The 23,557-nt window shown below is 43.9% G+C and overlaps 1 protein-coding gene across 2 annotated transcripts in view; it reads left to right on the top strand.

The window, feature by feature from the left end:
• RPE (ribulose-5-phosphate-3-epimerase) overlaps positions 1 to 23,557 on the top strand; it is a 185,420-nt gene that overhangs the window by 49,837 nt on the left and 112,026 nt on the right. For both annotated transcript variants that reach the window (XM_085648597.1, XM_085648596.1), the window contains 2 exons: positions 1,226 to 1,305; positions 23,082 to 23,221. In XM_085648597.1, the coding sequence (XP_085504723.1) occupies positions 1,226 to 1,305; positions 23,082 to 23,221 (220 nt within the window). The remainder of the gene's footprint in view (positions 1 to 1,225; positions 1,306 to 23,081; positions 23,222 to 23,557) is intronic.

The following is a 23,557-nucleotide window of genomic DNA, read 5'->3' as shown; positions in this document are numbered from 1 at the left end:
CACAGCTGTGGGCAGCAGTCAAAGTGTCTGTCTGTGGCCAGACAGATAACTTGCAATATAGCGGCCCATAATGGGGCAAGCAATGGGCAAGTCCACACCATATGATGGAACCCCACATCAGCTGCGTGTCAATGGGGGCACGCTGAGGATTCCCCAGGGAACATAGTGTGAATGCGTCAAGGAGTGAGGTAGGCCCAGTGTATGAAGTAAAACTAAATGAGTTTAAATCTAGCATTTCGGGACACCTTGGGGGCGAACACCAGAGTTTTCTTCCCAGCGGAGTCATCGAACACGTTTTCTTAAATCGGATGCCCAGTGTTGGTGTAGCTGAGACCGGTCCACCTGCGCATCTTTTCACAGAGCAGTATAGAGCAACATGACGGTCTTCCTTGTCCTCTTGATAAGGTACAGATAGCGAAGGTACTCATGTTCCCGAGGATCTGCGGAACCCGTCCTCCACCACTCACAGATCCTAGCCAACAGAGCCCCATGCAACCAGAAGTGCTGTCCGGAATGTCCTACGTCTCCCGCAAGTACAGGAAGGAGCTAGCTTCACCCCTGCAAATATGTCACCCAGTGTAGTAAACCCTGCCTCGGGCCACAGCTCCGCCTCCCGGATGCTGCCAGTACTGAGCAATCATCATGTATATAGGATCCTAGACACGTCCTCTGTAATGCCCATCTCCACACATACAATGCCGTTCTAACTAGGACATTCCCATCACGCACCATAGAGGCAGGGACAGGTCATAACAGGATCAGAGTTAAAAGAGCTCTGGAAGGTGTCCCACGTTTCAGGTGGCCTGCAACATCCCAGAGCACCAACCGCCACCGAGCTACCCACTGCAACTGGGCAGCTAAACAGTAAAGTAAAAAATAGAAGTGGTTTTCTAGATAAACCTTAAGAGCTGCAAGCTAATTTAGGGACTCCCAACCAGATGAAACTTCAAGTAAGTTGACCTATTAAAATTCACTTTTGGGGCTACTCATAAGTTAACCCTGGGTCAGAAGTCCATTTGCATGAATTCTGTATGATGGGAAATGGTTTGCTTTAAGGATTTTTTCCTAATTAGTACATTTTTCCAAGGGCCTCTTTGGATGGCTTTCTTTGTATGTGCATCTTCAAAAAATATGCTTTGTCTGGGCACACGCCAAATTTTCTTGTGATTGTCATAAAATAATTTCAGAATCCACCACCAGGAATGCTCTTTCTGTCCTTACACAGGCATTTTGTTCCAAATATCACCTTTGGCCATCCAGTAGTGGAGTGCTTGAGAAAGAACCTGGGACAAGATCCTTTCTTTGGTAAGAAGCCTGCACTTTTTAAAAATCTTTTATTGTTTGCACATGATTCTTTTGCAAACTGAGCTAGGTTTCATGCAGAGCTTAGATGTTTTGTGCTGTTCTAAAATAATTGATTAACTCCATTACAATATTTTGAAAAATGTCTACATAGAAGTGCTTCAAACAGTTGAAAAATTAAGTGGTTTCTTTAAATTCTTTAGATTTAGATTTACCAAAACTTTTTTCCAATTGCATGTTGAAAAATCGTGTAAGTTATGTTCTGCATTAGCTATCATTGCTCAACAACAGAACACACAATTGTATTTTTGATGCATGATTTGCCTATGGCATTGTTTTCATGTGTCCGATTTGGCAGAGAAGGCACTTTTGACCTCAATGTGGTGTTCACCTACCTTCTTACCCTTTACCTGTCTTGTCCTTTTTTATATCAACACTTGTGTCTCTTTTCCTGTACATGTAATAAGAAATAGATTTAATATGTAATAATTGTTCTCCAAAATGAGTGTGACCTTGATTGATTTAATTTTTTAAAACATGAACTTCATCACTCTATTACAAAGAATAAAGCTGTTGTAAATGAAGGAACTCCTAGTGTTTTATGCATCAAAAACCAGGCCTCCTCGGTAGGTCTCTGCGGGTCGATATTCTTATGTGATCTCAGGGTTTCAGCCCGTTGTACTTTTGCAGCTCTCACGATTGACCACCCACCCTAAAGGGAGTCCCTTGAGATAGCTTACCTCAGGTCTTGAAAAATGTACTCGCCCACTCACTAAGGCGAGTCAGATTTGATCAGGGCTAGCTATTTTTTAGGGCCTACTGTCCCGTTCAGGCCGCTCTGACAAATAATGGGTATTTTGGTCTCTCTCAAAGTGAATGAGCAGTAAAGATGTCTTTAAATCTTGTTTTTATCTGGTCACATTTGCTCTGAGATCAGAGACAAAGGGCAAAAGTCAGTTTGTCTTCATTCAATTATTGTTGGAGTCAGGGAAAGAAAAGAAGTGGATTTTGTACAGTGAATTCTCTGAAAATCGTGCTGTACAAAGAGTGAAATGAAAGGCTGTAGGATGTCATTTTTTTCCCCAACACTCCATATTTGAATATCCAATAAGTGAACTAGGTATGAAAGCACATCGTGTGTAATGTGGTGATGAAAAGCAAGATTTTAATAGCATGAAAAGAATTCTGAACACTTTACTTGATGATGTGCAAATGATGATCATTTTTGCTGAAATCCAATTCTATAGATTGTTTATACACTATATAGTTTCATCAGTAAAACTGCATGTGAGTGCGGAAGTTTGTGGCCATTTCAATAAAAAATGTGCTGTCTGTTAATGACAGTGCACTGCCACATCATGATTTAGTAATATATTTTTTTAAGTGAGTTTTTACTTATGAACTGAGAAACATTCTTTCCCCCTCCCTGATGGCTGTGCTATTAGTGAACTAAGAGGCAGGTCAGGGGTCATGTGTGCCCTGTAGGTAAGCTAGATTTTTATTATATATGGAGCAAACATCTAGGGCCATGTTTATGCAAATGCAGTGCAGCAAATCACCTTGCTGCGCTGTGTTCCAGGGAAGGGGCAGGAATGCACTGTATTTATTACAATATGGCACATTCCTGTCCTTTTGCCCAGCGTTTGTGCACAATGGGCTGCCTAGCGCCAACGCAGACACCCTTGGTGCATGGTGCAAGGGGGCCTGCGTTGCATGCGGGCCTGTTTTTGTGCAGGGAGGGGCACCTTCCTGCACAGAAACAATGCTCTGAGGCATATTCCTCTGTGTGCGCTGCTGAAGGCAGCACACAGAGAAAGAGGTAGTAACAAGGAGAAATTAAGATATTTCACCTAGTTACGCCTCACTTGGGAAGGTGTAGCATTTTGCCGCATTGCCAGGTTTACCAGCATTAGTAAATCTGGGGAAGTGTCAAAATCCACAGGAGTAGTGTGGAAACAACCTCGCAACTCCCATGGAATGCCTTTTCAGGGCAGAGCAATGCAGCACACCGATTTGCGCTGCGTTGCGTTACTCCTGATTTTGTCAAGTCACTCAGGGCCACGCAAAGTGGCCTAGCGTGGCTTGATAAATCTTATTTTAGGGTTTGTGTCGCTAATGCACCCTGTTGCGTTGTGCAAACTCAACGCAAACACCCTTGATACATATGCCCCTTAGTCAATTAAATCAAACAAAAGAGGGTTTTTTGTACATCAGTAATGCTGAACACAAATATTTGAAGGTGCTCTTGCGATTATGAAGAAAAAGGCAGTTCTGTAAAAATAAAAGTTTTGCCTTAGATCACACAATTTGAGACAACTTTACGGGTTAAGTACATTGCAATTAGGTTGAGTAGATTATTCAAGTAACTAGACCTACAGGTCTAGTAAAATTTTGGGGATTTTTCGAGGTTTGGCAAAGTTAACTATCAGCTTCATTTTGTTGAATTTATGATACATTGCCATGCCTGAAACTTGTGGAGGGCAGCGGCAAAGTAGATTACTCTGGGAAGGATAACCATTCTGGACAACTGTTACAAATCTTTCTTTTGTTAAAATTGAATCCTCCAAAATTTAAAATACTGTAACATGGAGTGCAGAGCTGCTAGAAATATTTAGGAAGTGGAGAGTGAAGGCTAAATCCCTCCCTATATAATCAGATTTCTGAGTGATATTTTGGTCTACTGTTGCATCACTTAAGTCCATAATGTCTGCAACAAATACAAATAGATTTTCAAGTAGCTGCTTTTCAGACAACTGTAAGATAATGGTATTGACTGCAGCGGTGCCAGCAAATAATACACCCAGTTAAAATAATTTTCTGGAGGGACACCGTTTTTCATCTTAAAATGATCTGTTTTTATATAGGCAGGAAAAAAAATGATACAAAGAATAAAAATGTATAGGAAAAACAGCAAAATACCTATACCAGAGAAAGAGAGATGAATAATAGGAGTAAATGTGTAAAATAAATTACAGCAACCCGAGGTTCTTTGCCCAAATAAAAGGAGATGGCATGCAATATAGTTTGATTGCAATTCAATTAGTAGAACCAGCAATACATTCTTCCATTTAATCTTATCCATTCAGCACATGTTACAACACTCATTGTCTCTAGATGTCAGAATCCATTCTAAATAATGTAAAATATACCATGTTTTCAGTGCAAAAACCAGAACCCTTGAAGAAAAAAAAACGTCATGGGGAAGCTGAAACCTAAGTACTTTCTGAATAGTAATGTGTGAGGATCCTCCCTGAGGCTTAGTGTTATTTTTCATAATATATCTGGGCAGTGAATTCCTGATGCTTGAGCTAACTACAGAGAATCTGCAGTCTCCTTTTCTCTGGATTTTGGTTTTTGGAATGTGGATGGTACATTATGTAAATTGCCTGAAGGAAGATATATGGAGGAGGAAGGAAGACTTCCAGCGTTGTTCAATATTCATTTGTCTACTTGTGATAACTGTTGTGGCAAGCGGAGAAGTAGTCTTTTCATCAGCACTTGGGCCAAGAACAAATATCCTATTAGTTATATTTCAACCTCCTCACAATAGGTTATAGTCAATTAAGGTAGCATCCCAAAAATGCGGCCTATATATTCCAGGCACAGAGATGAGCATCAGTGCTACAGTTTCAATCAATAACAAATAAGGAGTATAATATATTGAATTTGGAAATGTAGAATTTAGTAGCAGATTGTTTTATATATTCATGTAAGAGCAGGTTGGAAGTAAACAGTTGCTATGCCATCTACAAAACTTGCCATAAATATTAGATATAGAAATGTTTTCATTTAAACAATTACATATTTTAGGTTCTATGGATTCAAGAGCCAATATTTTACATTAAGATAGTAAAGCTTTCACAATTCCCCCAAAAAACAGTGCAGATTTTTATTTGGGTGACTGAGGCATCAGTGGGTAGAAGTAGGATTAATCTAAAATGTCCAACCCTTGAAAGAGTTACAAGCCAAAACATCCACGGGCTTTGTCCTTTGCATGTGAGGACTTTTCCAAATTCTTGCTAATTTAATAGAAAAGTATACTCAAATGTCCTTAGTTGCTCAATATGACATTCCCCTTACCTGAGACTCAAGACACATAGTTTGCTATTATTTTCAGTAGCGGGAAAAATAAATTACTGTGTTTTCGTATTGATCGAATAAAGAATTTATTAAGTAGTTAGATCTTATGTTTGATATTTCTGTGAACTGCCTGTCGCATCTGCTATTTGCTTGTCCACACAACACACTTGTTTTCTCTGACCAGCAAATGTCTTCCTACTCATCCCATTTCTTCAAGCCCTGAGCCACCATCAACCGGATGCGAAAGTTTTGCCGTCTCCACTGTTCTTTTAAGTTTAAATCTTGTATTACAAGACACACAATATGGAGTACAATGGATAATCACTACATAACTACTCACTTCTGACCAGCAGGAAGCTTGGAGGAAAGATCCAACAATTATTAAATAAACCTTTCGCAGCAGTAACACCGTGCATAAATCTCTGTGACCCAAAGGGCATTAAAGGATTGCCGCAGCAGAAAGTGGAGGATCAACAGAATGATTTCAGAGACAATGGGGGGAGAAAAAATAACCACGGTTAAGCTCCCCCACTCTCTGCTACTCCCAGAGGTTGAGCCCTAGCTGCAAAAGCTGGGCAAAACACTGTTTTCCAGAGCCAGTGGGCCATCCTGCTAGAAACACCTTTGCAGGCTCCTCCTGTGTGATAAATTAATGCTTTCCACCACCTGCCACTCTTAGCTTTACTGGAAACTTTTCAAATGTAAGAAGGCCCTAGGCCACTATCTCTCTTCCTTTACTGTTAACATCTCTAACTGTCCTTGTAAAGACTTGGAATGTTAGTGAGGAAATAACAACAAGCTCTTGCCAAATATCACTGACTTATCCCCCCCACCACTGCTCCTTTCCATCCAGCAGAAAGTCAGCAAGTAGCAGCAGAGACAGCCCCAGCACCTGAAGTATTGCTCCCCTCCGTAGCTTCAGGCAATGTCCACTGCACAGGCTTTGGAATTCACCAAATCTGCAATCACTGGTTGATCGTTCAGACTCCACTGTAGTCACCCTGTTTTCTGTAACCTCTAGGCCTTGCCACACAATTTTCACTTCCTCAGAGGACTTCCTTGAGCACTGTCCACCGCAACTCTTTACTCTAAAAATGTTTGTGGTGTTCTTGCCCAGCCCAACTACAGAAATGGGAGTCCAAGCAGAATCTCTACCATCCACACAATGCTGCAGGCCAAAAAATGAGGAGTGGGGCGGTGGCGTGGATCTATCACATTGTTACAAGGGTTCATCTGGAACTCCCATTGTTACCTGTGACTCAATGGTCCTAGCCCCTCTGCTCTCCTCCGGTGAGTACCAAGTCACCCTGTTCATGACAACAGGAAGGCGAAATGGAAACCAACCAGAGCTCTAAGACTATGCAGTCATGTTGGGCTACATGAGACCACATACTCCTACTTGTTTTAAAAAGCAATGGTCATATTGCCAATTCGAGCCTTAATTGACTTGTGTTTGAGAAATGGTGGTAAAGATCCTATGTCTAGTTTAACAGCAGGAGTTTGAGCAAGTTTTTGTTGTGGCACCTTCGAACAAGATCATTGAACTATATGCAGGTTCCTCATCCTAGGTGGGATGTGCATGATTTGTTTCTTTCAGGGCCCTCTTGGAAAGAACCCCCTTAAAATTATGTTCCTAGATGTTAACTGAGTAAGTCCTTGTTTAAATTGAGAACATCTGGAGGTGAGTATAGGATACTAGGAAGGTATAGGGTGCCTTATGTGCTAATTGGGTGTTTTCCTGGTCTCTAAAACAGGTGTCATTTTCTTTAAGGTAGAAACATGTTTTCTGCGGGGAAGGCACTAGTTTTTTGTCCACCACTCAACCTTTGTCATAGTCTTTATCCTTTGAGGACATTGAGAAGATTTCTCTGTTTATTGTGAAGTTGTTGGTGCAATACTTCTTTCTTGTTGAGTATCCAATTGGGTACTTCTTATTTTATTTCTTTAAGGAGCCAGTGATCAATGTCGATTTAGATGTGGCAATCTCACTATATGGCAACACAAGTTGGTGTCCTCCACGAATTAGGAAATGAGCAGTTGGAATGACACCATTTTAATGTTTGCAGTGTTTTGGTCTAATATTGAACATGTAGCACTATGTCACAGTGTATGAATGCGTTTGCAAGAAATTGCTGAACTGAGACTGTGCCTCAACACAGATCCTGAAGTCACTCTGCTTCATCCCATGTGATAGGGTGTCCCTACCCTTGTAGATTCTGGCGTCTTTGGGAAGCAGGAACACAATTTAGAAAATTAGGTGCTTGACGAAAAGAAAACCTAAACATTCTTACCAGTACACTTCTTTGTTTAAGATGGAATGTTGTTACAGTGTCTTTGTTTTTTATTCTCCGCACTCTTCATTAAACTGAGCATCAAACTGCAGCCCCAAGAAAGGGCTGGTCTATAACACTTTGTTGGACCTCTGGCCTTAGCCCCAGTAGCCTAAGCCATTGCGTTGCCATAGTGATGCCTTCAACACACCTCAGCATTCCTGGCATTAGAGGGAATAAATACTGCCAGTCAATAGTAAGTAAAGGTCCCTCTAGAGGGGTATTGTCCGGACTGACTAACTGAAAACTGCATTTGTGGCCTTCATGCACAACCACGCTAGGGGAAGATGACTCTTATTCGCAGCCCTGTGTATTTTGGTAGCAGGTAGATCAGTTAGTATTCATTGGCTGCAGGTGATAGGGCTACCCATGTCTATGTGGCTAAGGGATGGCAATAAGTGGACAGTAGCAGAGGAGTGCCACATGCGTAGAACTCAAACAGACCATAAGGTTGTTGAAGATATGAGCGGAGGAAAAGTAATGGCCGCCCAAATACTACCTAATTAGTCCTACGGCCTGGCTCCATGGCGTGGTAAAGAAGTGCACTTACTGAACACACTGCAGACAAAGATCTATAAAGCAGTTTTTGACCTGCCTAAATCAGTCACGCCCTCGCAGGTCAGACTGGAACTTGGCCTCCAGCACCAGAAATTTCGAGTAATGAGCAGTTTTATTAAACTGTGCCGCATGCTCCGCTCTTCTGATATGAACTCTTTAAATAGCTTATGCTGTGAAGAAATTAAGCTCCAGGGGGATCATGTAACATCCAACTCCTGGGGAAGCTTTCTGAGAGAGTCCCTGGCTGAGATGGCCCTACAAACAGCATGGGCCAAAAGACTGGATCGAGGAAGCTTTGGCAAAATAGTAAATAGCGCAGCCAAAAAGAAATCCCTATGGGCAGACAAACAAGAGTTCTCCAAGCGGCGGCATGGGTGGACAGTTATTAATACATATAGATTCTTGAGGCCACAACCGTATCTATCCAGCCATTTCAGCTCGCAATTAAAAACTATTTTTTTTAATTTCCGAATGGGTGTGCATGAGGCTAAGGATTTATACCCCCCAGTGGAAAACGCCATTCAAAACGGAGTCCTGCAGACTATGTGGCTTTAAAAAAGAAACATTAATCCATCTAACATGCGCATGTACAGCCACTTTAGACCAAAGGAGAAAGTACTTGAAACCAATTTTTATTGAGCTGAACATTCGCTCTAGCAGGCAAGCGGTGATTTGCTGGCTAGAGGGTACCTCGTCGATACTAGCTTGCCGTGGAACTAAATGCATGAAGCTAGTCTGCAGACTTTTACGGCAATTTGAGGGAGAGCTTAATTAACTTGAGTCTAATGAGATCACCAGTACCCCCTTGGGTTCTTATTTCTCTGTCGTTCCAACCGAAAGCTATTAATGTAGTTGTTTTTAACTTGAATCCTACTGATAAGTGATGTGGATTTTACTCTGGACAATAAGGTTTGAGTTCAATTTGGTATTTATTTGGGGGGGGGGTTGTTTTGTGTTGTTTTTGTAATGATTTTAAGTAATCAAACAAACTTAAACTGAACTGAGTCGAGGAAATTAGTATGTGAACTGTTGTACCCCTGAGATGTGCTTTTACCACCATAGATCTGATGCACCCCCTTGAACAGTAATTGATGGGTGTGTAAATTGACACCACTTGCGAATCTTTGATAAACGGAAGCACTAATGGTTTTGAACGCCGATATATTTAGTTTGCTGTATGCAAATTAAAAAGCTTTTAAAAATGACTATTCGGAACAGTTAGATATCTAGAATGATCTTTGTCAGGACAGTAACTTCGCTCATCCTGTCTGCTCCCCAAATCCAATGATTCTGTCTGTGTGGATCTTGGAAGGGTTAAAAAAATCCTTAGTTTGACCTGTGGCCTGACCTGTGACTCAAGTTGGATCACCTTGAGGAACGGTGCATTAATGCAACTGGCACAGGAGGTCATGCAACTCAACTTTGACTGTCTAGAAACTATACTCCTCATTTACAACCTGGGTGACTAGTTCTTCAAAGTCTGCCACCTGCTTAATGTAAAGGAAATTCTAGCGAGATGGCACTGAGGAATAGGATAAAGCTCTGTGGGTGCAGAATGGCCATGACCGTATTTCACAAGCATAGTTGTGAGCAAAGCGAAGTTAAACTCCCTAAAACGGTCTTAAGAAATGCTTGACTTGCAGGTTTAATTTTTAACTCCGAAACCCTTCTGTGTGCTAATCTTCACCCCAAAAGTAGAAAAATAGACTGTAGTAAAGCTGTCCCAGTGTGGCAGGAAGCTGAGCACCTATCATTATGATGCTCTTGCTTGAGGTTCACAGTGTTTGGACATATGTTTTCTGTGCAGTGTTATAGTGCAGAGGGCTAGCAGAGCCTGGCCCCCGCAAGAACTTCAGGACAGCCACTGCTTTAAATGATTAATTGAAATATAATTCACATACGCATTTATCTTCTATGGATATCCAGAACATCTGGCATGTATCTGTCTTTCCTGGATGCATGCTGAACACCCCTGTTTTACTGTCCTAAAGCATTCACAATCGAACTGCTGATTTGAATGTGCTGTTCTATAGTCCTCTAATGCTAGCTTTACAGATCAATGTAAAAATGCCTTTGTAAGCATAATGTGCCTAGGAAACGAACAAAATAACTGTGACTAAAGTAACAAAGCAACTTATTAACAAAAACGATTTTAATTATAGTTTGGGAAGTAAGCAATTAAACGTTAAGTTAAACACACCCTTCATCGTGCCTGGGAATATTTCACTACTGGCCCCAACTGCATAATATGGTAATCTGAACTGTCTCTACCCCTGTGATGAAAGTCTGTTATCTGGCACCCACACTATCTTTTTTTAAATATATTTTTGCAGGGAACATCCTCCAAAATCTAACCTAAAAAAGTTCCAAACTGTAAGAGTTGTTTGTCAATGCATTAATCTTTTTAAACAATTTTTTTAAGGTTATCACCATCTGTTCTGTTGCCTTGTCTACCCACTTAATCTAAAACATGCTTAGTTGAATAGGAACAATTGGGAGTGCCTTCACAGTTGGGATTCTCTCCTTCCTCTTAAAATGATACTGCTGTTGTAATCTTTTGGGGAAGGTTTTATTCCATTACCTAAATGATACTACCTTTTTTATGTTAACTAGTCAGGCATTCTCCCAGTAATCTTGAAATTATCCCATGCTGAAGAAATCTCTTGGTTTCTTATCCGATTTAATTTATCTTTGTCTGTGTATGTACAAAGCTCTCTTGTTATTGGTTGCTCGCTTTAAAATCTGCGTGCCACTGCCCCACGCTGCAGGTGCTGCATTACAGTACTATTCTGTGCCCTAGTGTTTTTTATGGTCTGCCTTAACAGTGCGGCTGTCGCAAGACAGCTATGTGAGAATCACCAGGAGCGGGGCTTTGGCTCAGCCCAAGTACCTGTTTTGACTGGGCAGAAGTTGTATGCTTCCACAAAAAAGTTGAGGGGGCCTCCTGGCAAGGTACATGGAGGGGCCCCGTTCTGAATTTTTCAGTCCAGAGTACTGTGCTGAGGGGCCCCTCTGCAGCTCGGGCACCACCACACACCAGGGGGGTTGTGGGGGCCTGTGTTACTCCACTGGGACAGGGGTCTTCAACACCAAAATGACGATCATAGATGTATATATATATGTATATATATATATATATATACAATTATTTTTGTTGACTTCTTTCAATCGAAAGTCACTCCTTGAAAGAGCCGCAATGGAGCACAATTTAGACTTTTTCTTAATGCCTGGAAGCTGAATTTACCAATGCAATTTTGACTGAATGAATTCAGCACTATACTACATGTTATGTTATCTTATATTGTTTTGTATTGCACACTAATCACCCGAAAGGGTACCCAGGTACCTCGGACAGGCGTGTAAGGTTGTGGTCCCAAGGTGCTAATACAAAGAGATGGGTCTTCAGCTTCTTGCAGAACTCAATAAGTGAGGAGAAGGCTTTAATGTTTTTAGGGAGGTTGTTCCATGTCTTGGTTGTGATGTAGGAGAATGACCGACGTCCAGTTTTGTTTTTGCGGATGCTGGGCATGTGTGTGAATGAGAGAGGAGTAGAGCGTAGGTGTCTGGTGAAAGTCTATGCGGCTGTTCAGGTATTCTGGTCCTGTGTTGTGTAGGGCTTTGTATGTGTGCGTGAGAATTTTGAATTGGCTGCGCTTGTGAATGGGAAGTCAGTGAAGTTTCCTTGGGTGTGATGTGGGTGCGGTGTGGGAGGTCAAGTATGAGACTTGCGCTGTGTTCTGGACGGGCTAGATTCTGTCTTGGAGTTGTTTGGAGATTCCAACGTAGAGAGTGTCACTCTAGTCAAGCCTGCTTGTGACGAGTGATTGTATTACTGACTGTCCATCCGGTGTTCTGACGCAACCATTTGAAGATCTTTTGCAGAATGCTTAGAATGGATGTGAGTTGCTTGTTAATGGCCTTCTGAATCACTTTGGCTGGATAGGGGAGAAGGGAGATCGGTCAGAAGTTACTTATCTGATTCGGGTTGGCTGTAGGCTTCTTCGAAGGGCTTTGATTTCTGCAAGTTTCCATTCATCTGGGAAAGTGGCAGACCTGAGGGGAAATGTTGAGGATGTTGGTTAAAGTGGTGCCCATTGGTGCTGTTCCTAGATTGTAGATGTGATGGGGTATGGGGTCTGTTAGGGCCCCTGAGTGGATGGCCTGCATGATTGCCACTGTGTCGTTTTTGGTGAGGGTTGTCCATTCAGTCAGATAGCTGTCTTGGTTGGTGATTGGTAGGTTAGTGAGGAGTTCTCTGGGGTTGAGTTGGTGTGCAAAGTTGATGTAGATGTTTGCGATTTTGCTGTGGATGAAGTTTGATAGGTTTTCAGAGTTGTTGGAATGCAGCAATGTTGACAGCGGCTGTGGGCGAGGTGAAATCCTTGATGATCAAGATGATCTTCTTGCAGCTGTTGGAGCTTCCTTCGATGTGGTCCACTGGTGCATCTTTCTTAGTGTCTGATAGGTAGTTCTGATGTGGCTGGCTTTCCATTTACTTTCTAGCTATTTACGGTGTGGTTTGGTGTCTCAGAGGTCTTCTGTGTACCATCTGGCATGCTTGTTTCATCTACTATCCTTGTTGGGTTTGATGGGTGCGAGGGTATCCGCATAGTTCTTGATCCAGTTGTTGATGTCCTTGTTGAGGCTGTCTTTGTGGCTATGCTAATCCGTGCTGAGGGCACTGGGACAGTCTGCTGCTGTGAGTGCTGAAACTGGTAGTGGTGTTGACTTGGTGTGTTGATTTGGAAGTAGATAATGGAGTGGTTGATCTTTGTGAGCTGTGTGGTGGGGTTGTATTTGATGCTGTCAGTTGTGGTGAAGAAGGGGTTCAGTGTGTGTCCTGTGGTGTGTGTTGGTTCTGTGATGTGCTGGTTGAGGTTGATGTAACTCAAGTTTCGTGGACTGCTGTGGAACAGGGGTTGTTTTGGTCTTTCAGGTGAAAGTTGAAGTCACCGGGGAGAATCTAGGCTCTACACTCGATGGTGAGCAGGGTAATAAGGTTGGTAAATTTGGCTTGGGGTCCATGTGGTCAGTAGGCAAATGTTCCATTCAGGGTGAGATTTGCAGCTTGAAGTGCAGGTGTTTCCATGAATGGGGTGGCGTTCTCTGTGAATGTTGTGCATTTGATGGTTTCCATGTAGATGATAGAGAGTCGTCCTCCTGGCTTGTGAATGCGGTCCTGTCGAGCGATTGTCGCCCGCTGGGGTTTACCGTAGCAATGTCGGGAGCTGATGAGGTGTTGCGTCTGGTCTCTGTGATGAAGAGGATGTTGGGTGTGTCGCTGCTCAGAAGGTTCCATATTTTAATTGTGTTTTTGCTGAGTGATTGTGTGTTGTTAAGCATGTTTGCGTGTGGGAGTTGACGTCCGTGTTTGCTGTGGCGTGTGGTGTAGGCGTGGGTGCTTGTGTGGTGTGTGTTGGGATGGGATTTTGAGGGACTTGTTAGTATTTGTGTGGGGGTGTGGCTGTGTGGCTTCTTGAGAATTGGCAGTGGGTACAGGTCAAAGCTCCTACCGTGGCGCAGGCGGTGATCTGAGCAGGGTTCCTGGCACTGGGCATGTCTGTCGTAAAGTAGGTCCTGGGAAGGGGAAGGAGTCTGGGGCGCCATAATGGCATATCCTGTGATGGGAAATAAGTCCACTTGCTTGTTGTCTTCTTTTAAACACGGTTTTGGCAGGAAAACCAGTAATGCTACTTCCTATCCAGATGGACAGGAAGTAGGTGCTATTCAGTGATGTCACTTCCTGTACCGGTGGATGATGGATGATCCAGTCATGTCACTTCCTGTGCTGATGGGACATCAGAACATTATTTTGTTGATGCTCAGTTCTGCATGCGAGTAAAGTGAAATTAGTTTAGGCTTCGCTTGGAGCATCTCCCTTTCATAAAGTGAACCTCAACGAAGGCATGTTATGTGATAACCAATTGCGTGGCCAGAAACATTATCATATCAAATCGGGGGGAGGGGGGTCAAGAGTAGGAAGAAGCTGCGATCTATTCTGCTTCCTTTCGGTAATCTCTTATCAATGGGGAATGGAGCACACTTGTACCTGGGTTTCTTTTTGATATGCTATCCTTCACCCGGAGCAAGACCTGCTGGTTTAATCAGTAGTGATAAAAAAGGGGAGTGCTCAAGTGAGGTGAGTTAAAAATACCTACATTGCCTGAACTGTAGCTTTATTCAGTTCGGAATGGAGGGAAGTTAAAGCAGTGTGGTGCGTAAGAAGACAAGTTACTGGTCTAACGCACTCATTCGTCCATGTGAGTGGTCGACATGTTTTAGCCCCATTCAATTGCCCAGACGGGTTGGGGAGTCTTCTTCAGTACCTAAGGTAGTGGAGGCTGAGTAGTGTCTTAGCCTTGGTGAGTATGTCATTCACTCACCATGTTCATGTAAGTCATTGGTCAGTAAGTACCTATAACTGTTTGAAAAGAAACAGAGAGAAAGAGAGAAGATTTCATCATTGTTCCATTAGGCATCGTATAATGTGACATTCATGATGATGTGACTCTCATAGTGATGCGTGCTGTCTTGCTACAAATGTGTTTTGAATATAGAAATACAACAAATGTGGATATAAATAGTGAAAAAATCTAAAAGTTTTTGATTACTGGGTACACATATTACTATAGTCATAGGTGCACTTCTTTTTGGAATGCTGACAACAAAAGTGATAAGCAATACAGAAAATGGCAAGTCTCTACCCCCGTTGATACTGGTTTTGTGCATGGGGTGTTACGGAGTTAACATCCCTGCAAATATTTCAAACTAAATCGGAAGGCCATATTCGTACACACTGGGTATTGCTAGAGGAATAGCCCTGCATAGGAGCGCAATGTCGTGGACATGATGGTCGATGTGTTTACTGCGGTTTGCACAATGAAAAAGATATGTGTAATGTCGTTAAACCGAGTGCTGCGCTCCGTGTGGTGCCAGTGCTTCAACGTATTGAGGCAGACCCACAGCGATTCTAAGGCAAAGTTGCTTCGATGCATGCCATGTTTATTAAAATAATAGGTGTGTTAGTCGCTGTTCAATCTGTGGCTGGAAATTACAAGCGCGTGGTGGTTATAAATAACATGGTAAGCGTGTGGTGAATATGCATTGCGAATACCTTCGTATCCCTAATTGCTGGGTTCTTCAGGGTGCCGGTGGGCAAATTAACCTGTTAGGATTCAAAAGAAGGGAATCACAATCAAGAAGTAAAGATAAGTAAAGTAATACGATACGTAGCAGCCGGTGTCTGTAGTGACCGTCTGTCTCTGTAGGGATACCTAGCGTGGCAGGTTGACGCGACTTGTGCTCTCTACCTTTGCGGTGCCCCGGGTGACGCGGGCACATTTGGAGTGGTCGTTTTATATTCTATCCACGAAAGACCTAGTGAACAGACAGTGGCGTTGAGATGTTGATGGTATTGTTCTCCCCCCCCCCCCCCCCCCCCCCCAACATTTTTGGCAAGAATAATTTAAGGTGAGGTGGTTTTGAGAAAAAAAGATGAACTCATGGAATTCTATTCACAGTTCCGATCAAATCTGGAGTCGTTGTTATCTATTCTGGTACTGTGGTCATAGTAGACAGACTATAACGTGGGTATGGTATTGTTCATTAGATATTTTCAAAGAACATCTAAGAAATATATACATATTTTCTAAACCGATTTTAGCGGACATTCCCTGATCTTTACAGCGTCATTGTGCTCTAACACTGTTGCCATTATCAGATGGGTCATGTCATGATACCTGGTCAATAACTCCACAAGGGCACTTTGCTAAAAGATCAGAATGGTTGTTAGAGATTCCTGTTAATGTTTGGGCAGTGTGGACCAAGGTCTTGTATTTTATTGAGGTTATATAGTAGTCATCTCAATATCCGGGGATTCCAAATTCGGGTGTTGGAGCAGTTTTGCTTATCGTATCCTTTGAAGATAATATCCAATGAGGTTATCAGGGTTATACGTCATCTCTTGGTTAATGGTATCGCTAATTTGTAATTCTCTGTAGTGTTGATTCATATGGGGGGATGCATATTGGTCATTTTGGAGAAAGTGTCAGCAGCTAGTAGTTATTCCAAGACCAATAGAGTATCTTTTGTCTAGATCCTGTATTATGTTAGGCTTAGCCAAGGTATATTATCATTCAATACTGTGATGTTCGAAACCTTATCATCCACTTTAAAAGCAAATTTAAGGGCAAGAGCACATCTATTAGATAAGCCTGAATTCAAGGCTTCTCTGGTAGTAGCAATCTGTACCTCCAACGGCCCTGTGGCATTGTGTAGCCATTGTATCCAACTGTAACCTCCAAACATGAAAAGGATTAAGAAATTTGAGTCCTTCCCCATTGTGTATGTCTCTTCCAGTCACTGCTAATGCTCTACTAGTGTCCTTCCAACACAGCACCTACTCATTAAAACTCTCTTAACAATCCCTCTAAAGACTATATTACAATGGACACACTGAGGGTGTGGTACTTTGGCTGAGTCTGCAGGGGGTGGGCATAGAGGTAGTTAGTTTTTTGGAAAAAGAAACGTAATCGCCAGGGATTGTTATGTTACTTGTATAATATGAAGCAGCTCACAAAGGTTCTGTATATGAGCCCTGCTTTGCTATCAGACTGCACCGTTCTTCCTCTGAACGTTTATATGATGACATGTATGCGTACAAGATAATATCTTCTGGTTTCATCTTTGATATGCAAAATCAATAAAGTATGTTATTTTAAAAAAACGATGCCTCCAAAGTGTGGTGGAAAGAAGTATTCATATGCACTTGTAGCCTACTTTTAAATCTGATGAACTTAGCCAACTTCTAGGAGTTTAAAATTCTTTGGGCTGGTTGCATTCAACCTCTACGGTGAGATTTGCCCTTTCCCCCACATGGTCCTCCCAGTTGTAACAATGTGCCAGGGGACAATGTTATGTAGTCCAGGGCAGTGCTTTCCTAACTTTTTAGAGCCAAGCCCCATCATTTTAGAGAGATGGACTTTCACGACCAACCTAGCTGTAACGGACATGAGGCCGGGGCTTCTAAAAATGTATTTGATTTAATAGTAGACATGCTTTCAAAACGTTGTGAATTACCAGAATAACATACTCTTTACAGTGTTCTGCGTTCCTCTCTAGCAGCAATTATTTGTAAATGTCACAATTTTGACCATGTTCTTTGATATGTCTATCAGTCTGTGGCGAAGATAGTGAGTTGCCCAAAAAAGAGGAACTGCTTTATGGCTGGAACACTTCTCAAAGTGGGTTGCTGCCTGTAGCATTTGTTCACTAAATCACCAACCTTCTGATAAAAATCTTAGGGTTGATACCAATGATTTTAGAACATTTGAAAAACCCCTTCTCTTCTGCAACGGAGTAATGTGTAAGGCCTCTTATCCATTTTTGTTTTAAAACGAGGTCCAGGGGTACATTTTTGTACATACATACATATCCAAAAGTTAAAGTGACATTAGGTAAAAATGTCACGTTTTAGACTTAACCCCCTCCTCCTCTCAACATTTGCCAAGGCCCAGAAGGTCAGGGTACCCCTACCCTACACCCTTATACTTTTTATTTGTTTTATTTTCAGGACATGGTGGCTGCAACGTTTTCTCTTCATGTTGCGGCTAGACAATGGGAGCGCGAGTTCCTGTGGGACTCGCAGGCACTTTTTGCTTCTGCCAGAGTGAGATGGCCATGGGAAAAGATGCCCTCTCGGGCAGTCAGATAACTACATTATTTGAAATTGTGTGATGATGGCAGTTGAGCGAGATCCCGCAAAACCAAACGTCCAGATATACAAATAATTTCTAGAAAACTACATACTAAATTTACACCAAATAATACGCTTTCTGGCTGAAGATCTAACTCTCAGCCAAATTTGGCGTTCTTCTATTCAGCCATTTAGGCTGTAGAGTTGTTTGAAAATTCCTATGGAAATTTCATGTGCAAATTGTGTTTTGGGAGCCCCCTTTGTTCTCGCCCCACCTCACACCGCACCGCACCCGACCCTTGATGGATCACCCTGAAACCTTCAAGGAAGGAAGGCGCTGAGGTGGATTAACTTTTTTTTTAGAAAGTTTTGCCAAGATTCACTAAAGTTATTAGCAAACGAAAAAGGGCTGCTTTTTATGGTAACTAGGTCCTAACTATAACTACGCACTGTGATGGGGGCGTGGCTAAGCAAGCCACGATGACGGCTGTGCATCGCTGAGGCTCTGCGATCGGGCGCCTCTCTGCTGTGCTACAGAGCGTCATAGCAGGTGTTCGGCGGCTCAAAACACGCCGGACAGTACCTGGACTGTGGCGAGATGCGGCGGGAGGGTTGCTGATCACCTGAGCCTCAGGAATGGGGATCTCTCCGGAAGGACTGGACGCCGCCGTAGCCCGGGACCCAAAATGGTGCCGAGACTCCCGTGAGTGAGACGGGGAAGGCGCAGGGGAGACGCTGGGGATAGCGGAGCACCGCGCTGTCCCTACATCGCTACCTGCCCGGGAGAGGCCGTGAGCGGACCGGGGGCCGCCGAGGCGGGCCGCCTCAGGTGGGGGGGACTTCGCCGCCCCGGGCGGACCCGCCATTCCAAGAAAGGAGAGCCTGCCTCGCACCGGAGGTAGATCTGGACACCACCGGCGACTGCCCCAGGTACACCCGCTCCTGGGGGGGCCGTGCTGCGGCGCTGGGACCCGGCGAGCACAACACGACCTGGGGGTGCTCTGGCCTTCCCACATGTGGCCTGCCTGACCTTAAAATGGCTGCCAAGTAGACACCGGGCCCTTCCCCACACCACCGGCGAGGCCTCTACACCTAGGGCAGCGACAGAGACGACCTCCTTGGCGGCGTCCGGGGGGGTTGAAGCGCTTCGGCCTGTCCCGCTCGCGGACTATCTGCAAGGAACTGACAAAGGGCTCCATGGTGCCCCCGGGAGGCCGTAGTGATTGAAGAGTGCCAGAATGAAGGGTCACATCGGCGCGAGGTGATAACACACCCCTCACTCTGAAGGGGACACCCCGGACACCAGACGCGGGGGACACACAGCGGCCTATCGGGAGACGTGACGCACATCAGCGCTTCCCCACCACACACGACCAGGCCTAGTCTTCTACACCCCGAGGAGCTGTGGGGGTCTTGCCTCTGTCGGGAGCCCCTGGAGGGCACCGGACACCTTGCATAAGACGCACATTGCCTTTTCTACATGCCCACTAACTGTGTGACCTCGCACTTGCACGCCGTCACCCCCTATCACATAGAGCAGTTCTCCCCCCTTGTGTTACGGGAGGAAGTTTGGACACACCGTTTCCTAAACGATAAGTCCTATGTATTGGGACAGTTTCCCGCATCCCCCTGCATTGTTACTACCCCGGTTAGAACTTGTCCCACCCAGCCATGGGGCCTTATGCCACCGACTGACCGCTTGGACAGTCCCCCTGCCTAATTACTCCTCTCGGGCGCGGCGCATACCTAGGAGATCACTCGAAACCCTGCTCAGTGGACACCTGACCCGACCCTTCCACAGACCATACTACTCATGGCACAGGTGACAAATAACACAAACATCCACATACTCACGCTCAATACCCGCGGCCTACACACCCCACGTAAGCGCTATGCGATATATGCTTATGCGAAGCGACAGAAAGCGTCCATTCTTTGCCTACAGGAAACCCACCTTAACTCAGCCGAAGTGGGCAAGCTGCAAGCAAAGTGGCGCGGACTCCTCTGCGCCACAACATACTCCTCGTTTGCCCGGGGGACACTGATATGGATCCGCCCGGGTACCCCTTTCCGGGAACTTAGTCGGGTGGTGGACAAAGACGGCAGATTCGCTCTACTGGAGGGAATCTTGGACGGGAGGGCAGTCCTCTTGGGAAGTATATATGCCCCGAATGTCGATCGGGATAAATTCTGGGACCGACTCATGAACGCTCTGGGCCAATTCACGCATGTGCCCTGGATACTAGGCGGGCACTATAACTGTATCCTAGATCCACTACTAGATCGGTCGCATCCCCTGCTCCCGCACTCCTCCGCCTTCAGACACATCGAGCGCTTTAAAGTCTGGGTCGCACATTGGTCGCTCACAGACGCATGGAGATTACACCATCCTCAGGCCCGCATTTACTCTTTTCACTCCATCCCGCACGACCTGCGAGTTCGACTCGACCGATTCCTCTGCACTGCAACGCTCCTCCCGCAAATATGCCACTCGGATTACTTGGGTAGAGTCGTCTCGGATCATGATGCGCATCTGCTTAGTCTCCAATGCAGACCTCCGCGACCCCCGGTCCCCACATGGCGATTAGCACGGGAATTGTTTTCCTAGCCCACCTACTGGCAAAACGCTGTATAGCCATGCCCTGGCGGGCCCCCTCAGGTCCCCCGATCGCGGCATGGGTGGGGGCGGTTCTCAAATGGGCGGCGGCCGAGGAAGACTCAATCAGGGAGGAGGAAGCCAAAGGTATGCGTAAGGTCCCAATTTCCCTAGAATGGGCGCTCCTGCTGCACCAATTTAGGCAGTCCCAGACTCCAGAGACCCCAGTTATTGACTTACATGCCCCCAGCACCACACAACCTCGCACCGCACAGGCTCCCGAGATAGGAGACTCCCCTCCACAAACCTCCGCGGTCCCCTTGGATGCATCGGGTCTAGCTCCCCCCAGTGGGAACGCTCCACAGCAATCCATATCAGCTCGCATACACACTCCCTCCTAGGCGACTAGTAGCTGCATGATGGAGTAGGCAATAACGGACTCATAGTATACGCCTCACCCCAACGCTAAGCACCCCATAGCACTCCCCAGTTCAGTTCTCCCCCCTAGTTTTTCTTTCACTGGCACAGACCTGCTATACCGCAGACCACACTCACACCAACCACGATGTAAATGTAATCTTGAAATCAATGATGGTCTACCCCGCTGCGTGTATGTTGCAGCCATTTATGTGAAACGTGATAAATGTACGTTTATATAACTAAATGCCAATAAAAAGAATTTTCCAAAAAAAACTACGCACTGTGATATATTAGTAAACACTGCCCAGTGGCATTAGAGTGTGTTTACATGAGCACCAGATTAAATTACAGAAAATCAGGGGCATTTTATTTTTAAGCACAGGAGATTACGTGAAATGCCCAGAGCCAACACCAGGACTCCAACCTAATTCCCCAGATCCAAAGTCGGCAACTTTGGCCATATCATATTTCTCAGTTTAATTGTGGAAGTCATTCACAGGTAGGATGATTGTGTATGGCCACGTGTGATGAGCACATTGTTGAAATGGCTTGGTAAATAAAAAAGCAGCATCAACAAATACTTGAAGTTTCAAAAGGAGTCTTGCTTGGGAATACTTGCAATAGTTTTTGTTTGTTTGTTTTAAAATAGTACTAAGGGACACAGTTCAGCACCTTTGCACTAGTAGCCCTGGAACAATTTTCAAAGTGGGGGTGCTGACATCAGCATTACATCACTGAAGCCATAGGAATTGTAAAAACTCCTAGTTGTGCACGATGTCACAAATTAATTCAGCAGGTGATTGGTAAGGGTGTAGTATATAGCTGGTGTAGCATTTTGGAGCACGCCATTGCAAATAAGACTAAAGCATTGTGCAGCAACCTACTATCATTTACAGACAGCACATTTTCCTTTGAAATGGCCATTAAATTTGAACACACAAAAATGTACTACTAAAACTATATGGCACACAAATGATACCCCATTGCTGGGGTAGCTGTTGCGCTTTACCAAATCTAGAAAATAGAAAATAGAAATAATGTGTGAAAATCGTGTTTCAGTGAATATTATTTGCGGATCATCAAGTAAGTGTCTTGATTTCTTTTGATTCTTTTAAAATCTTTGTGTCCATTGCACTTCGTTTTTGCTTTCCAAACAGCTAATATTTTCTGAAATGTGAGCAGTTCATTTACAGGTATTTACATTTTTTGTGTTACATAAAAATGATATCCTAGAGCCTTTCCTTCCACACTCCCTGTAGCCAAGCAAGATTGTTACATAGTTCACTTTAAAAAAAACCTCTCACTTTGCAGTCAGAGAAAGAAAACTAAACAGCAATCCCCATGTTAAAAGAGTAAGCAGCAATCCGTCAGAAGACGGAGCTTGACATTTGACCTGTGTCTGAAGCACAGCAAATGCGACAAGATAAATAGAAAATGTAAAGGCCTCTTTATTCATTACTCAGTCAAGACCCAACAGGAATTGAATGACAATTCACCAGTGGTTTGCACCACACAATTTAGAGAACACTGCTCGAGAGTAAACCATGCAAAAAGAGTCTTTCTTAACATCAAATGAGAAAAAAAAAACAAAGCATGCTTTTTGTTGCAGTGCTGTCGATATGTTTTGGCTATTCCAAAGCAAATTAAGATTGTGCTCTTAACATTTCCAGACACGTAACAATCGTGATAAACAGGCTTGCATTTGGTAGTTTTGTGACCTATATCCTATCGCTGCACTTTGCCACGTTTTTGGAAACTTTGCACATTGCTTTAGCACTTCTGTTTGCCACTTTTTTGGACATGGTGTATATCGCTCTGGTGCTCCTGTTCAAAGTGTGTCTGCCACCAATATGAACTCTTCCTTAATAATGTAAATTCCTTTCAGCACTACCAGCACCGTCTTAGTTGAATACATTGATCAAAGTAACCAGTAACTCCGCATTTTTGAAAGCGCAAATGCTTTTGATTTTTTTTTTTCTAAGGGTTTCATGATGATTCGCATGGTTAATTCCCAAGCACTGGTTGCCCTTTGAGTCCACGTGTTTGAATTCATTGCATGGGCATATGGGGGTTGAACACTTACCTCCCTATCTCTTTTCAGATATGCACATGATGGTGGCCAACCCAGAGCAGTGGGTGAAACCAATGGCTGCTGCTGGTGGCAGTCAGTACACTTTCCACCTGGAAGCCACTAACAACCCTGGGGCTTTGATTAAAGAAATTCGAGAGAGCGGGATGAAGGTGAGTGATACAAGGATTGGAACCTGGGACTGAAGAGCAATAAATAAACCAGTTTTCTCGCTATTCCGGTGACTTCTGTCGCACATGCATTTTCACCTACCAACAACTGTTTCCGTTTAAAACTATGTGACTAGATGTGCATTTGTCTGTTCTTTGTATTTTCGTTAGTGGAGGCAAGACATCTGGAATTACTCTGGGTGAGAATGGTTGATTACTCTCCAGACATGTAAGGAGTAAAGCTAACCCAGTCTAGGTTATGCAGAGCTAAGGTGATTTTATAGTAGATTAGGTGTACTGTAAGTATTCAGCAGGTACTACTGTGTGCCTTTTTTTGGC

The sequence above is a fragment of the Triturus cristatus genome, chromosome 3_2 (genome assembly GCF_964204655.1).
Source record: "Triturus cristatus chromosome 3_2, aTriCri1.1, whole genome shotgun sequence".
Classification (NCBI taxonomy): domain Eukaryota; kingdom Metazoa; phylum Chordata; class Amphibia; order Caudata; family Salamandridae; genus Triturus; species Triturus cristatus.
This window is presented reverse-complemented; position numbering and strand designations above follow the sequence as displayed.